Below are 18174 nucleotides of genomic sequence, written 5' to 3'. Positions count from 1 at the left end.
CTGGGCCACTCAAGGACATTCAGTGACCACTCCTGCTTCGTCTTGGCTGTGTGATTAGGGTTGTTGTCCTGTTGGAAGGTGAACCTTCACCCCAGTCTGAGATCCTGAGCACTCTGGAGCAGGTTTTCATCAAGGATCTCTCTGTACTTTGCTCCGTTCATCTTTGCCTCGATCCTGACTAGTCTCCCAGTCCCTACCGCTGAAAAACATCCCCACAACATGATGCTGCCACCACCATCCTTCACCGTAGGGATGGTGCCAGGTTTCCTCCAGACATGACGCTTGGCATTCAGGCCAAAGAGTTCAATCTTGGTTTCATCAGACCAGAGAATCTGGTTTCTCATGGTCTGAGAGTTCTTTAGGTGCCTTTTGGCAAACTCCAAGCGGGCTGTCATTTGCCTTTTATCGAGGAGTGGCTTCTGTCTGGCCACTACCATAAAGACCTGATTGGTGGAGTGCTGCAGAGATGGTTGTCCTTTTGGAAGGTTCTTCCATCTCCACAGAGGACTTCTAGAGCTCTGTCAGAATGACCATTGGGTTCTTGGTCACCTCTCTGACCAAGGCCCTTCTCCACCGATTGCTCAGTTTGGCTGGGCGACGAGCTCTAGGAAGAGTCTTGGTGGTTACAAACTTCTTCCATTTAAGAATGATGGAGTCCACTGTGTTCTTGTGGACCTTCAATGCCACAGACATTTTTTTGGTACCCTTCCCCAGATCTGTGCCTCAACACAATCCTCTCTAAGAGCTCTACGGACAATTCCTTCGACCTCATGGCTTGGTTTTTGCTCTGACATGCACTGTCAACTGTGGGACCTTATATAGACAGGGGAGTCCCTTTCCAAATCATGTCCAATCAATTGAATTTAACACAGGTGAACTCCAATCAAGTTGTAGAAACATCTCAAGGATGATCAATGGAAACAGGATGCACCTGAGCTCAATTTAGAGTCTCATAGTAAAGGGTCTGAATACTTATGTAAATAAGATATTTCTAAAAACCTGTTTTCGCCTTGTCATTATGGGGTATCGTGCGTAGATTGCTGAGGGAAAGGTTTTATTTAATACATTTACAGTAAGGCTGTAACGTAACAAAATGTGGAAAAAGTCAAGGGGTCTGAATACTTTCTGAAGGCACTGTATATCTGCTGTTTCCATTATCCATGTCGCAATGAATTTTTTTGCTACATTGCTTTTGTCGAACAAACCTGGGTCAATGGAAACTTGTTTAATGGCTTGAATCTAGGTTGTGCCTTTAGAAAAAGGAACAACTAAGGAAGAATTCTTCACTTCTTTCATTGACTTCTCAAACCCCAAACCATTTGGTCTTTTTGTATGCATTCCCGGAAGTCTTGTGATGTTGCATACTTAGAAGCTCTGTGGTTTGTGCATTTCAGTTGGTCATGACATGGGTGGCCCGAATTGCCTACAGGGGGGTGGAAACTGTGGTTGGACAGCATTGGAGTATTGTCGTGTCAGTCAACCCAGAAAAGTCAGCAAGCCTATAAATATCACTTATTTGGTCAACCACATGCAGCCAGTTTTTTCTAATGCTGTTTTAATGTTTCCATTCTCTGTAGACAAATTCAGGCAAGAAACATTATTAGTGAGACATTTTATCTTTCACACAAAATGTTCCTATTGGCTTGGCAATATTTACACATAAGTAGATGGTAATTTCCATTAAGAAAAATTGGTGGGACTTGCTTCAACTCTTTACAAGTATTGTTGTGTTAGTGGAAGAAGTTTAAACTGTTTTACTTAAGCCAAGCAGTTAAATATAGCCAAAGTTCAATTTAATAAAATAATTGGTCCGATTACTTTGATACACTACCCTGTCAACCTTATTACTTTGGATTGTGGGGCAGTTTGAGCACATATTTCATCACAAATAACAACACTTTGACTACTACACTTTCAGACAGTCTCCTGCTAGAATACCACAGTATAGGCAAACTGTAATAGTAGAGTACAGAAAACAAGGAGGCATTGTTGAAGTTTCAAAGAAATTAATCAACTTTATCTCAAGCATTTATCCCTTACTTCAAACATATGTTAATTATTAATCAAATGATAAATCTGTTAAAAGATAGTTATTACTGGATAGATAAATAAATGGATAGATAAATAAAGTAAGGATAATGGGATGGAAGACCTCATGGATGGAGGGTTGAAGAGATGAAAGGAGGTTAAGTTGGACTGATTGCTATGATAAAGGAATGAATGTATGGTTGAAGGTGAGGATGGTGTGTGTGTCTGTCTGTTTTTATCTACAACGCATTGTTGGGAAAAGTGTTTAAGGTAATTGATTATTCATGTCAAAAGTCACAATATTTACTCATTGTCTCATGCTTAGAATGTGGTCTCCCATTGTTATCATTTGAAAGTTCCATGGAAGTTAGCTAAATTAGTTAGAAGTAGACCAAGATGTCATACCCTCACATTTTTTGCCTAACTTATGGGGAAATTGATCAAAGTAGCAGCTACATTGTTTACAGTGAATATTGAAGTCATGAGTTTTAGAATGTTGAGGAAATGCCATGGAAGTGGATGGAGGACAAAAAGAGGGCCAAAAAGTTCAATAGTTTAAAAAGTATAAAATATTTTATAAAGTCAAATAATGTAAGCAACTCAATGCAGACAAGTCCGCATGTTTTAAAGTTTGAACTGCGTTTCTAGCTAAAACGGTGTAAAAGGAGCAGCGCGCAGAAGAATTATAAGAAGAAGAGTTGCAAGTCCCACCTAATTAATTAAGAGATATTTGAGTAAACGGTTTCCATTGCAAGACGTAATGATTACACCCCAGTGTCCTCTGGTTCAGGGAAGGCTGAAAGTGAAACACACTGTCTACAGCAGGGGACATTGCAGAGAGGTGAGAAAACAAGTGTGACAAAAACAAGTGGATGTGTGTGAGCATGAGTGTGTATGTCTATGTAGCCCAGACTGAGTATGGGGGGGTTTATGTTACAACAACACACAGTTGGTTACATGTTACATAACAGCATTTTAATTTAGTTAGGGGAAAAGTAGATAAATACTGGTGTTTACAAACTTTTTATTTAAGCTAGGAACATTTACACATTACAGCTTAGTCTTATCCAGAGTAGGCCTAAATCTTTACAAGTAAATAAACTCTATTCGGAATGCCATAGTAACAAAAATATATTAATGTTTCTATGGGATGTTTCAAACCGTATGTGCACTGATACTATTCACTCACAAGATGATATATACATATTATACATACACTGACTCTCTCACAAACCCACATACATTTAGATACGCTACATTCGCACAACACATACACGCATACTGACGCCACACACACACATATGCTGCTCTGTTCTTTATTTCACTCTTATTATTATCTATCCCGATGCCTAGTCACTTTACGCTGCCTTTATGTACATATCTACCTCAAAAACCTCGTACTTCTACACATTGATATGGTACTGATACTGGTACTCCCTGTTACCCCACTCTCTGAAGGTGTCTCCGGGAGAGTGGATTATGCAAAAAACTAATTTCCAATTCACACATGCGTATTAATACACACCTGTAGATGTGTAAGACAGGACAAATATAAGCACCCACCAAAATATTATTTTTATGATATAGCTTCATTCTTGTTTTTTTCTTCCTCTTGTGTTACTATATATTTTATAGTATATAAATATATATATATTTTTTGACTCAGCATAGTAGGAAAGGGCTCGTAAGCAAGCATTTCACAGTAAGTCTACACACGTTGTATTCCATGCATGTGACAAATAAAATTTGATTTTAACTTCCACTTCAACAACCAGACAAACACTATTCTCTCTGACAATCTCAGTATCCCTAGCACACAGAACAGCACACAACACATTGCATAAGGAAGGGGAGGACTGAGACCAAAAATCAGCCCTGGCATTTCTAACACACCAGCCCATTTTTTTCCTTAGAGGCCCCAATTACAGTATTAGCCAGATAATGATAATTTAGCTTAAAAAAATGAATTAGACAGGCCCTATGGGCTAACATTTGACCAGCTCATCTGGCATTTTGAGCAAGATGACCAATCCGCCCCTGGCATCAGGATAAAAAAAAATGTTAAACCTGCCTGCAGGCACCACACCTAGATATTTACAGGCTCATAGATGATGTAGGTCAGGGGTGTGCTGCTGAATCAAGAGGGCAGGACAACAACGTAGTCTGATGCATCCACATCTAGACAAGAGAGGGACAGAGAAAGGACAAGTAGTGAGTGGGTATTTAAGGATGATAACGATCTGGACATCTGAAAAAAAGTCAGTGACAGATGGAAGTGAAACTAACAGACAGACAGACAGAGTGTTACTTACTTTCATAATCAGGAACCTCGTCGATGACATTGGGGGCGGGAAGTTGTAGCAGTGTCTTCCGCTTGACTGAGTGGCGCAGATGCTGAGCCAATCCCTGTCTCCGACGCTTATAATGGCGGACCAGCTCCTCTAACGTCTTAAAGAATTTCTCCTCTACACCAGACGCTGTCTACACACAGACAGACAGACCATCAGAAACACATACAAACGCAAGCGCACACACACACACACACAGGGTGTACCTGCAGGGTGTAGCTTCCAGTGTGGGTCTGGAGGATTCTGTAGGTATACACCACCTTCTTTTTACTGCAGAAACACAACACACAAATACAGCAGCAGTCAAATGTTTGAACACCTACTCATTCAAGGGTTTTTCTTTATTTTTACTATTTTCTACATTGTAGAATAATGGTGAAGACATAAACTATGAAATAACACATATGGAATCATGTAGTAACCAAAAAAGTGCTAAACAAATCAAAATATATTTTATATTTGAGATTCTTCAAAGTAGCCACCCTTTGCCTTGATGACAGCTTTGCACACTCTTGGCATTCTAACAACCAGCTTCATCTGGAATGCTTTTCCAACAGTCTTGAAGGAGTTCCCACATATACTGAGCACTTGTTGGCTGCTTTTCCTTCACTATGTGGTCCAACTCATCCCAAACCATCTCAATTGGTTTGAGATCGGGTGATTGATTGTGGAGGCCAGGTCATCTGATGCAGCACTCCATCACTCTCTTTATTGGTCAAATAGCCCTTACACAGCCTGGAGGTGTTTTAGGGTCAATGTCCTGTTGAAAAACAAATGATAGTCCCACTAAGTGCAAACCAGATGGGATGGGGTATCGCTGCAGAACGTGCCTTGATTTCAAAATAAATCACAGATAGTGTCACCAGCAAAGCACCTTCCTACTACATGCTTCATGGTGAGAACCACACATGCGGAGATCATCTGTTCAAGTACTATGCGTCTCAAAGACACGGTGGTTGGAACCAAAAAACTCTAATTTTGTCACGCCCTGACCTTAGAGAGCCGTTTTATTTCTCTATTTGGTTAGGTCAGGGTGTGATTTGGGTGGGCATTCTATGTTTTCTATTTCTTTGTTTTTGGCCGAGTGTGGTTCCCAATCAGAGGCAGCTATCATTGTCTCTGATTGAGAATCATACTTAGGCAGCCTTTTTCCCACCTAATGTTGTGGGTAATTATTTATTTTCTGTGTGTGTTTGTGTGTGCCATGGTTGCATCACGTTTGGTTTCTGTTTACCTGTTTTTTTTTGTGAAAGTTTCACTTTATTAAAAGATGTGGAATTACATGCTCATCTATGACAGGGAGTTTGAAGACAGTGAACGTGACACATTTGGACTCATCAGACCAAAGGACAGATTTCCAGCGATCTAATGTCCATTGCTCGTGTTTCTTGGCCCAAGCAAGTCTCTTCTTATTGGTGTCCTTTAGTAGTGGTTTCTTTGCAGCAAATCGACCATGAAGGCCTGATTCACGTAGTCTCCTCTGAACAGTTGATGTTGAGATTGTCTGTTACTTGAACTCTGTGAAGCATTTATTTGGACTGCAATTTCTGAGACTGGTAAATCTAATGAACTTTTCCTCTGCAGCAGAAGTACCTCTGGGCCTTCCTTTCCTGTGGCGGTCCTCATTAGAGCCAGTTTCATCAGTGAGTGAATATTTAATAAAGAAACGGAACATAATACAAAACAAGAAACACTAACAGCATACAGACATGAAACAGAAACAACATCTGGGGAATGAACCAAAGGGAGTGACACAAATAGGGCAGGTAATTAAGGAGGTGATGGAGTCCAGGTGAGTGTCATTAGGCGCTGATGCACGTGACAGGTGTGCAAACACCCTGGTGACCTAGAGGCCAGAGAGGGAGCACACGTGACACTTGGTCTTTTACCAAATAGAGCTATCTTCTGTATACAAACTCTGACTTGTCACAACACAACTGATTGGCTCAAATACATTAATAAGGAAATAAATTCCATAAATTAACTTTTAATAAGGCACACCTGATAATTGAAATGCATTCCAGCTGACTACCTCATGAAGCTGGCTGAGAGAATGCCAATAGTGTGCAACGCTGTCATCAAGGCAAAGGGTGGCTACATTGAAGAATCTGAAATATAAATTGTTATTTCATAGTTCTGATGTCTTCGCTATTATTCTACAATGTAGAAAATAGTACCAATGTCGGGGCACCATCAGTACAGAGCTTGCTCAGGATTGGCAGTAGAGGGGTGTGAGTGCATCTGCACGCACAGTGAGGCAAAGACTTTTGGAGGATGGCCTGGTGTCAAGAAGGGCAGCAAAGAAGTCACTTCTCTCCAGGAAAAACATTAGGGACAGACTGATATTCTGCAAAAGGTACAGCGATTGGACTGCTGAGGACTGGGGTAAAGTTATTTTCTCTGATGAATCCCCTTTCCGATTGTTTGGTGCATCCGGCAAAAAGCTTGTCCGGAGAAGACAAGGTGAGCGCTACCATCAGTCCTGTGTCATGCCAACAGTAAAGCATCCTGAGACCATTCATGTGTGGGCTTGCTTCTCAGCCAAGGGAGTGGGCTCACTCACAATGTTTCCTAAGAACACAGCCATGAATAAAGAATGGTACCAACCCATCCTCTGAGAGCAACTTCTCCCAACCTTCCAGGAACAGTTTGGTGACGAACAATACCACTCAAAATTAAAGTGGAAAACCACACTACAGGCTGATCCAACTTTGATGTAATGTCCTTAAAACAAGTCAAAATTAGGCTCAGTAGTGTGTGTGGCCTCCACGTGCCTGTATGACCTCCCGACAACGCCTGGGCATGCTCCTGATGAGGTGGCAGATGGTCTCCTGAGGGATCTCCTCCCAGACCTGGACTAAAGCATACGCCAACTCCTGGACAGTCTGTGGTGCAACGTGGCGTTGGTGGATGGAGCGAGACATGATGTCCCAGATGTGCTCAATTGGATTCAGGTCTGGGGAACGGGCGGGCCAGTCCATAGCATCAATGCCTTCATCTTGCAGGAACTGCTGACACACTCCAGCCACATGAGGTCTAGCATTGTCTTGCATTAAGAGGAACCCAGGGCCAACCGCACCAGCATATGGTCTCACAAGGGGTCTGAGGATCTCATCTCGGTACCTAATGGCAGTCTGGCTACCTCTGGCGAGCACATGGAGGGCTGTGCGGCCCCCCAAAGAAATGCCACCCCACACCATGACTGACCCACCGCCAAACCGGTCATGCTGGAGGATGTTGCAGGCAGCAGAACGTTCTCCACGGCGTCTCCAGACTCTGTCACGTCTGTCACATGTGCTCAGTGTGAACCTGCTTTCATCTGTGAAGAGCACAGGGCGCCAGTAGCGAATTTGCCAATCTTGGTGTTCTCTGGCAAATGCCAAACGTCCTGCACGGTGTTGAGCTGTAAGCACAACCCCCACCCGTGGATGTCGGGCCCTCATACCACCCTCATGGTCCTGCTGCTGGGTTGTTGCCCTCCTACTGCCTCCTCCACGTCTCCTGATGTACTGGCCTGTCTCCTGGTAGCGCCTCCATGCTCTGGACACTACGCTGACAGACACAGCAAACCTTCTTGCCACAGCTCGCATTGATGTTCCATCCTGGATGAGCTGCACTACCTGAGCCACTTGTGTGGGTTGTAGACTCCGTCTCATGCTACCACTAGAGTGAAAGCACCGCCAGCATTCAAAAGTCACCAAAACATCAGCCAGGAAGAATAGGAATTGAGAAGTGGTCTGTGGTCCCCACCTGCAGAACCACTCCTTTATTGGGGGTGTCTTGCTAATTGCCTATAATTTCCATTTCACAGAAGTGTGATTGACTTGGAGTTACATTGTGTTGTTTAAGTGTTCCCTTTATTTTTTTGAGCAGTGTATTTTGGGTCCATGGCCAGGAAACTCCCCAGACCTTTGTCCCATTGAGAACTTAATCCTCAAGAGGCTGGTGGACAAACAAAAACCCACAAATTCTGACAAACTCCAAGCATTGATTATGCAAGAATGGGCTGCCATCAGCCAGGATGTGGCCCAGATGTTAATTGACAGCATGCCAGGGCGGATTGCAGAGGTCTTGAAAAAGAAGGGTCAACACAAATGATTCAAATATTGACTTTTTGCATCAACTTCATGTAATTATCAATAAAAGCCTTTGACACTTATGAAATGCTTGTAATTATACTTCAGTATTCCATAGTAACATCTGACAAAAATATCTAAAGACACTGAGGCAGCAGGCTTTGTGAAAATTAATATTTGTGTTATTCTCAAAACTTTTGGCCATGACTGTACATGGCCAAAAGTAGGTGGAAATCCCTTCAAATTTGAGCCACACCCATTGCTGACAGGTGTACAAAATCGAGCACACAGCCATACAATCTCCAGAGACAAACACTGGCAGTAGATATATAGCAATAAAATCTGTACCATAGAATAAGAATAAGTTAGAGGAAAAACTAAAAGAACTGGAGAAACTTATTCAAGAAATAAGATATTATAACAAAGCGAACTGGATGGAATATGGGGAAAAATGCACCAAATTATCTTTTAAATCTTCAACATAGAAATACTCACACAAATAATTGACTGAGACGTGTTACAAATGACAGTCACCCATGTTCACCAAATTACATATTGAAAGAAGCAAAGTAAGCAAAGTACTTTAAGCATATGTTTTCCTTTCATCTCCACTAGCCAAAGTTAAATGTAAAGATTTTTTTTTAATAATATAAAATTAACAGCTATACAGAATGAATCATGTGAATGCCAAATTACAGTGGAGGAACTTCTTGATACAATTAAAGTATTTAAGTCTGGGAAAAGTCTAAGGCTGGATGGCATACCAGTTGAGGGATACCAAACCTTTTTTGATGTACTCAGAGGACCATTATTAGCATGTTTTAACCATTCCTATAAACATTTTATATTATTAGATACTCAACTAGGTCTGATTTCATTATTACTGAAACAGGACCCAAGTGGTAAATATAAAGATCCAGTCCATTTAAACAATTGGAGGCCCCTTACACTTCAATGTTGTGATGCAAAAAAATCTAGAAACATTTATAGTGCATAGAATTAAAAAGGTATTGTCGTATATTATTCATCCTAATCAGACAGGTTTTTTACATGGACAATAAATTGGAGATAAAATAAGCCAAGTACCGGAAACAATAGAACACTATGAAAAATCTGTGAAACATTGCCTGGTATTCATAGCTGACTTTAAAAAGGCTTTTGATAAAGTACGACTGGAATTTATATATGAATTCCTGGAATATTTACATTTTGGAAAATCTCTTATACAATGGGTTAAAGTTATATACAGTGCCTTGCGAAAGTATTCGGCCCCCTTGAACTTTGCGACCTTTTGCCACATTTCAGGCTTCAAACATAAAGATATAAAACTTTATTTTTTTGTGAAGAATCAACAACAAGTGGGACACAATCATGAAGTGGAACGACATTTATTGGATATTTCAAACCTTTTTAACAAATCAAAAACTGAAAAATTGGGCGTGCAAAATTATTCAGCCCCCTTAAGTTAATACTTTGTAGCGCCACCTTTTGCTGTGATTACAGCTGTAAGTCACTTGGGGTATGTCTCTATTAGTTTTGCACATCGAGAGACTGAAATTTTTTCCCATTCCTCCTTGCAAAACAGCTCGAGCTCAGTGAGGTTGGATGGAGAGCATTTGTGAACAGCAGTTTTCAGTTCTTTCCACAGATTCTCGATTGGATTCAGGTCTGGACTTTGACTTGGCCATTCTAACACCTGGATATGTTTATTTTTGAACCATTCCATTGTAGATTTTGCTTTATGTTTTGGATCATTGTCTTGTTGGAAGACAAATCTCCGTCCCAGTCTCAGGTCTTTTGCAGACTCCATCAGGTTTTCTTCCAGAATGGTCCTGTATTTGACTCCATCCATCTTCCCATCAATTTTAACCATCTTCCATGTCCCTGCTGAAGAAAAGCAGGCCCAAACCATGATGCTGCCACCACCATGTTTGACAGTGGGGATGGTGTGTTCAGCTGTGTTGCTTTTACGCCAAACATAATGTTTTGCATTGTTGCCAAAAAGTTCAATTTTGGTTTCATCTGACCAGAGCACCTTCTTCCACATGTTTGGTGTGTCTCCCAGGTGGCTTGTGGCAAACTTTAAACAACACTTTTTATGGATATCTTTAAGAAATGGCTTTCTTCTTGCCACTCTTCCATAAAGGCCAGATTTGTGCAATATACGACTGATTGTTGTCCTATGGACAGAGTCTCCCACCTCAGCTGTAGATCTCTGCAGTTCATCCAGAGTGATCATGGGCCTCTTGGCTGCATCTCTGATCAGTCTTCTCCTTGTATGAGCTGAAAGTTTAGAGGGACGGCCAGGTCTTGGTAGATTTGCAGTGATCTGATACTCCTTCCATTTCAATATTATCGCTTGCACAGTGCTCCTTGGGATGTTTAAAGCTTGGGAAATCTTTTTGTATCCAAATCCGGCTTTAAACTTCTCCACAACAGTATCTCGGAACTGCCTGGTGTGTTCCTTGTTCTTCATGATGCTCTCTGCGCTTTTAACGGACCTCTGAGACTATCACAGTGCAGGTGCATTTATACGGAGACTTGATTACACACAGGTGGATTGTATTTATCATCATTAGTCATTTAGGTCAACATTGGATCATTCAGAGATCCTCACTGAAATTCTGGAGAGAGTTTGCTGCACTGAAAGTAAAGGGGCTGAATAATTTTGCACGCCAAATTTTTCAGTTTTTGATTTGTTAAAAAAGTTTGAAATATCCAATAAATGTCGTTCCACTTCATGATTGTGTCCCACTTGTTGTTGATTCTTCACAAAACAATACAGTTTTATATCTTTATGTTTGAAGCCTGAAATGTGGCAAAAGGTCGCAAAGTTCAAGGGGGCCGAATACTTTCGCAAGGCACTGTATATATATATACACCCTAGGTGTAAAATAGTAAATAATGTATATTTCTCAGAAAGTATTAAACTGTCAAGAGGAGTAAAACAAGGTTGTCCACTATCGGCATATCTATTTATTATGGCATCAAAATGTTATCTATTAAAATCAGATCCAATAATACTATCAAGGGCCTAGAAATCCAGTGCTTTAAAAAAGGTGTTTTCTTTTAAATCCATAATTCGGATCCCTCCACAGCCTCATAGAGGATCTAAATACATTTTCTAACCTTTCTGGATTACAATCAAATGATAATAAATGTACCATATTAATTATTGGATCAATAAAAAAGATCTAACTTTTACATTACCGTATAGTTTACCAATAAAATGGTCTGATGGTGAAATGCACATACTCAGTGTTCATACTCCGAAAGAAAAACATGCTCTCACTACAATACATTTTTATAGTAAGTTGGCAAAATAAATAAGATCTTGCTACCGTGGAAAGGAAAATACCTGCCCATTTGTGGACAAATCACCCTATAACTCTTTAGTCATATCCCCGTTTACCTATTTGCTTATGGCCTTGCCTACACCTAGCAAACAGTTTTTTGAATTATATGAGCAAAGAATATTCAATTTTATTTGGAATGGCAAGGCAGACAAAATTAAACGGACTATTGATATAATATGTCACACTTGTAGCTAACAAAAAATATATGTAAATATATGCTCTATTGTAAATATATGTATCTATGTCTATGTAAATATATGCTCTATTAAAAATTACAACCAACTAATTGCAGCATTACTGCAAAAATGGAAGAGGCAAGTGGAAGGGGGAGAAAGTAAGGCAGTTGTCTGTCTGCCCTACATTAAAGAGCAAAATTGGCTCTTACTACAAACAAACAAAAGATAACTATTGTAATATATACTGTATCCGTAAAATGTATATAGTATGTATAAGCTGGAAGTAGAAGCCTAAGTGTTGTTGTCCACTAGTTTACTCCAATTAGGGGAGGGGTGGCAGGGTTAGGGGAAAATAATACTTTTTTTTCTTTAAAAAAATATATATATTTTTATATATTTACAGAAAAAATATATGGGAGATTGGAAATGATGGAGACAATTCTAATTACATACATTGTGGAAGCCACAATCTATATGCAACAAAATAAAATACAAAAATAAAAAATAGAATGACTTTCAACATGGCATAGGATGCCACCTTTCCAACAAGTCAGTTCATCAAATTTCTGCCCTGCTTGAGCTGAGCCAATCAGCCACACACAAGCCTAAGATCCCCATGAGCAATGCGAAGCGTCGGCTGGAGTGGTGTAAAGCTCACCGCCATTGGGATCTGGAGCAGTGGAAACGCATTCTCTGGAGTGATGAATCATGCTTCACCATCTGGCAGTCCGGTGGATGATCTTGGTTTGGCAGATGCCAGGAGAACACTACCTGCCCGAATCCATAGTGCCAACTATAAAGTTTGATGGAGGAAGAATAATGGTCTGGGGCTGTTTTTCATGGTTTAGGGTAGGCCCCTTAGTTCCAGTGCAGGGAAATCTTAATGCTACAGAATACAATGACCTTCTAGACAATTCTGTGCTTCCAACTCTGTGGCAACAGTTTGCGAAAGGTTCTTTCCTGTTTCAGCATGACAATGCACCCATGCACAAAGTGAGGTCCATACAGAAACAGTTTGTTGAGATCGATGTGGAAGAACTTGACTGACCTGCACAGATCTCTGACCTCAACTCCATTGAACACCTTTGGGATGAATTGGAATGCTGACTGTGAGACAGGCCTAAACACCCAACATTAGTGCCCAACCTCACTAATGCTCTTCTGGATGAATGGAAGCAAGTCCCTGCAGCAATGTTTCAACATCTAGTGGAAAGCCTTCCAAGAAGAGTGGATGCTGTTATAGCAGCAAAGGGGTGAACAACTCCATATTAATGTCCATGTTTGACGAGCAGGTGTCCACATACAATTAGCCATGGAGGGTAGGGGGCTGTACTGATCATCAAGTGTGTAATGTGTAAGGTTAATTGTTACCCTTCTTCCTCACTCATTTTTTTATAGATGTCACAGGGGTTCCTGGCTTTCTCCAATGAGTACTGACTAGTATTCCCTAAAGCACCAAACCACCCTGCAATATTAAAACTAGGATGGATTCTATAAAGCATTTATAAAATGCTTGGATGATGGATTGGTATACATTAAACGTCCTACATTTCTGTAAAAAGAACAAGGAGTGTAATACTCACTAGACACACAGACACATGGCTCCTTGGATTGTTTCGCTGTCTCTGATGAGGTAGGCTCCATCCTTCCCCTTCTTCCCCAGCAGATCCTCACAGTCCAGTTTACTGATTGCCCCGTGGTACATCAATGGAGGCGATGCCATTGTAACTATCCCAACAGCGGGGCAACAGGGGGTCAACACCCTCCCTCTCTACCGCTCTTCCTGTATCAGTCCAGGCCTGGTCCTCCCACTCTCCTCAGTCAGTCCTCACCTCTTCTTTTGATACTCTTCCCTGCTTCTTCACTCCACTCTTCTCTTTCTCGCCTGTCCTCTCCTCTCCCTGTGTTCTCTGTCTCCTCACCCCAGAGAGAAGCTAGCAGAGGTAGCGTTGGTAAAGTTACTCTCTGATAATCAATCAACCAATCTCTCCATAATCTGCAGTGAGAGCAGAGACAGACACAGACAGAGAACACTCTTCAAAGCTTCAATATCTCACAGACCCTCTTTCAAACGCGCCTCTGCGGCCACAAGATCACAGGAAGTGTGTGCAAGATAAAGAGAGAGAGAGAGAGAGAGAGAGAGAGAGAGAGAGACAAGAAAAGGGCAACCAGTGAATAACAAACACCATTGTGAATAGAACCATATTTATGTTTATTTATTTTCACTTTTGTACTTTAACTATTTGCACATAATATGACATTTGAAATGTCTTTATTGTTTTGGAAATGTTTACTGTAATGTTTACTGTTAATTTTGATTGTTTATTCCACTTTTGTTTATTATTTACTTCACTTGCTTTGGCAATGTTAACATATGTTTAAAATGCCAATAAAGCCCCTTGAATTGAATTGAGAAAGAGAGAGAGACATACCCTAACCCTCTTCCTCACCTTAACTTAATTATTCTAACCTGTTATGTTAATTCTCCTAACCTACCACCAGGTTAGATAATCAGTGTTGCTGCTAGTCACTCTCGAAATAACTCTGGACAGTAGCTCATACTTCGTTTTCCAATGTTTACAGACTGATTAACCTACTTCTATTCAACCAGAGTCAGAATGCCCCGTAACCAGTGTTGGGGGTAACACGTTACTTTTATGAGTAACAGAATAATGAAACAAGTAACATTATTACAGTTACTTTTTCAAACAACTTGTGCGGAAAAGGATACTGATAGCCGAAAAGTTCAACTGGCACAATCATCAGGTAGCCTGTGTGTGTGTGTGTGTGTGTGTGTGTGTGTGTGTGTGTGTGTGTGTGTGTGTGTGTGTGTGTGTGTGTGTGTGTGTGTGTGTGTGTGTGTGTGTGTGTGTGTGTGTGTGTGTGTGTGTGTGTGTGCGTGCGTGCGTGCGTTTACAAAAAAACTGTAACCAATTGCATTACCAGCAAAAATATTGTAATCAGATTATATATACTTTACATATACTTTCTGTTTTCTCAATGACATTCAATTTTGCATTAAAAAAAGAGCAAGTTTAAGTTTATTCCACCTGAGCTAGTCTGACCACAAGTCAGAGACCACTCACTATATGATGACACCCCAAATGCGTTTGATGGATCCAAAAGTTACATGACTGATTCCAATTTTGTGCAGGTAAAGGTGTGTGTGTGTTGGGGGGGATTCATAAACATGTGCTGAATACAACAGGTGAAATACTTACTTACAAGCCCTTAACCAAAGATGCAATTTTAAGAAAAATACCAAAAAATAAAAAAATAAAAGTAACAAATAATTAAAGAGCAGCAGTAAAATAACAATAGTGAGACTATATACAGGGGGTACTGGTAGAGAGTCAATGTGCACGGGCACCGGTTAGTCGGGGTAATTGGGGTAATATGTACATGTAGGTAGAGTTATTAAAGTGACTATGCATAGATACTAAACGGAGTAGCAGCAGCGTAAAAGAGGGGGGGGGGGGGGGTGCAAATAGTCTGGGTAGCCATTTGATTAGATGTTCAGGAGTCTTATGGCTTGGGGGTAGAAGCTGTTGAGAAGCCTCTTGGACCTAGACTTGGCGCTCCGGTACCACTTGCCATAAGGTAGCAGAGAGAATCAATCAATCAATCAATCAAATGAATTTATAAAGCCCTTTATACATCCGCCGATGTCACAAAGTGCTATACAGAAACCCAGCCTAAAACCCCAAACTGTCACATGGGATGACGCTGGAGAGACGAAGCAGGTACGGGGAGTCAAACATTTAGTATAGAACGGACATGGAACGAGACAGGAACAGCATCAGCAAACGAGTAACACAGAAAAAAAAAGCTACAATTCTATAGACCATTAGACCATACAGTTCTAGTTTTGGCTACATGGCTGGAAATGGTTCAACTCTGAGACTATTGATCACTACAGAATAAGAGCAAATCTCTACTAGTCTGCAGCAGGGAACAGAGCAGGGGAACTGACAAATATAGGGGTGGTAATAAACAGGTGATTAGTGAGTCCAGGGGAGTTCAATACCGCTGATGCGTGTGACGAGGGAAGGCAGGTGTGCATAATAGATGGCAGGAGTGCGTGATGCAGGGCAGCCTGGCGCCCTCAAGCGCCAGGCGGGGGAAGAGCGGGAGCAGACGTGACAGTACCCCTCTAGGGGCGCCACCCGGCATCCCACCTGGGTGAACCGGCCGAGACATGGGCGCTGGGCAAGCCGGTTGGGGCATAGAAGCCCAACGAACCGGCAGGAGCTTGGGAGCCTGGCGAGCCGACTGAGGCATGGAAGCCCGACGATCTGGCTGAGGCAAGACGCTTGTCGATCCCGCTGCAGAGAGGGAGCCCAAAGATCCGGTGGAGTGTGACGTGGGATGGAAACCTGACGAGCCAACCGAGGCAAGGAAACATCTCGAGCCAGCCAGGGCGTGGAAAACTGACGGGCTGGCTTAGGCATCCCCGGTTCCTTTGGCGGCAGAATCCACCCCGCTGATGTGGTGTGACGAGGGAAGGCAGGTGTGCGTAATAGATGGCAGGAGTGCGTGATGCAGGGCAGCGCCGGGGGGGGGGGGGGGGGGGAGCAGACGTGCCTTTAATTGGGGGGCCAAGGGGCACCACCCGGCGTCCCACGTGGGTGAACTCGCCGAGACATGGGCGCTGGGCAAGCCGGTTGGGGCGTGGAAGACCAACGAACTGGCAGGAGCCCTCAAGCGCCAGGGGGGGAAGAGCGGGAGCAGACGTGACACAAACAGCAAGCAATGCAGATGTAGAAGCACAGTGGCCAGGAAAAACTCCCTAGAAAGGAAGTAATCTAGGAAGAAAACTAGAGAGAAACCAGTCTCTGAAAGGTGGCAAGCCCTCTTCTGGCTGTGCCGGCTGGAGATTGTAACAGTGCATGGCCAAGATGTTCAAACGTTCATAGATGACCAGCAGGATCAAATAATAATAATCACAGTGGTTGTAGAGGGTGCAACAGGTCAGCACTTCAGGAGTAAATGTCAGTTGGCTATTCAAAGCCGAGCATTCAGAGTTCAAGACAGCAGGTTCCGTAGAGAGAGGGTTGAAAACAGTAGGTCCGGGACAGGGTAGCACGTCCGGTGAACAGGTCAGGGTTCCATAGCCACAGGCAGAACAGCTGAAACTGGAGCAGCAGCACGACCGGGTGGACTCCGGACAGCAAGGAGTCATCAGGCCAGGTAGTCCTGAGGCATGGTCCCAGGGCTCAGGGCCTCCGGGAGGAGAGGGAGAGAGAGAGAATTAGAGGGAGCATACTGAAATTCACACAGGACACCGGATAAGACAGGAGAAATACTCCAGATATAACAGACTGACACTAGCCCCCGACACACAAACAATTGGTGCATAAATACTTGTGGCTGAGACAGGAGAGGTCAGGAGACACCATGGCCCCTTCCGACAATACCCCGGACAGGGCCAACCGGGCAGGATATAACCCCACCCACTTTGTCAAAGCACAGCCCCCACACCACTAGAGGGATATCTTCAAACCATCAATTTACTACCCTGAGACAAGGCTGAGCGTAGCCCATGAAGATCTTCCCCACGGCACGAACCTGAGGGGGCGCCAACACAGTCAGGAAGCTCACGTCAGTGACTCAACCCATTCAAGTGACGCCTTCACACGTCTGGGCCAGACTACACTCAATTATAGGACCTACTGAAGAGATGAGTCTTCAATAAAGACTTAAAGGTTGAGACCGAGTCTGTGTCTCTCACATGGATATGCAGACCATTCCATAAAAATGGAGCTCTACGGGAGAAAGCCCTGCCTCCAGCTGTTTGCTTAGAAATTCTAGGGACAGTAAGGAGGCCTGCGTCTTGTGACCGTAGCGTACTTGTAGGTATGTGTTAAGGGAATTTTTATCAATAATGACTAATTATGTATACATTTCAATCAGGACTGACTAATCAGAATACTATTATGTTACTGTATATGTACTAATCAGAATACTATTATGTTACTGTATATGTATGCATTTTCTTTCTTAATCCTAGTACTGAATATAATGTGTGTAAATATAATCAAGAATTAGAACAATGACTGTCTGTTCCTTGGTAGAAATGAATTAACTATATCTTCAGACTGGCTAGAATGCTTATCTACACAAGAAGACCTTGGCTCGGTCATAAATTATATTAAATTGGTAGGGAGACGATGTGGGAAGGCTTGAGATA

At 42.2% G+C, this 18174-nt stretch overlaps 1 protein-coding gene across 1 annotated transcript; it reads right to left on the bottom strand.

The window, feature by feature from the left end:
- Positions 1 to 2948: 2948 nt before the first annotated feature.
- si:ch73-264p11.1 (uncharacterized protein LOC100000923 homolog) lies at positions 2949 to 14060 on the bottom strand. Its single transcript, XM_021620365.2, has 4 exons — positions 13568 to 14060; positions 4583 to 4646; positions 4341 to 4509; positions 2949 to 4206 (listed from the first exon to the last, which is right to left on the bottom strand). Exons 1-4 carry the CDS (start codon positions 13705 to 13707, stop codon positions 4166 to 4168), a joined length of 414 nt encoding a protein of 137 aa, XP_021476040.2. The 5' UTR covers positions 13708 to 14060; the 3' UTR covers positions 2949 to 4165.
- Between the last annotated feature and the right edge of the window lie 4114 nt (positions 14061 to 18174).

The sequence above is a fragment of the Oncorhynchus mykiss genome, chromosome 11 (genome assembly GCF_013265735.2).
Source record: "Oncorhynchus mykiss isolate Arlee chromosome 11, USDA_OmykA_1.1, whole genome shotgun sequence".
In the NCBI taxonomy this organism is placed as follows: domain Eukaryota; kingdom Metazoa; phylum Chordata; class Actinopteri; order Salmoniformes; family Salmonidae; genus Oncorhynchus; species Oncorhynchus mykiss.
This window is presented reverse-complemented; position numbering and strand designations above follow the sequence as displayed.

Bases quoted from the DNA above. Each gene is read 5' to 3' on its own strand.
- si:ch73-264p11.1 (XM_021620365.2), bottom strand. From the start codon at position 13,707: ATGGCATCGCCTCCATTGATGTACCACGGGGCAATCAGTAAACTGGAC. The intron at 4,647-13,567 runs GTGAGTATTACA...GTGTTTCTGCAG, and splicing joins GCCATGTGTCTGTGTGTCTA to TAAAAAGAAGGTGGTGTATA. The intron at 4,207-4,340 runs GTAAGTAACACT...TCTCTTGTCTAG, and splicing joins CGAGGTTCCTGATTATGAAA to ATGTGGATGCATCAGACTAC.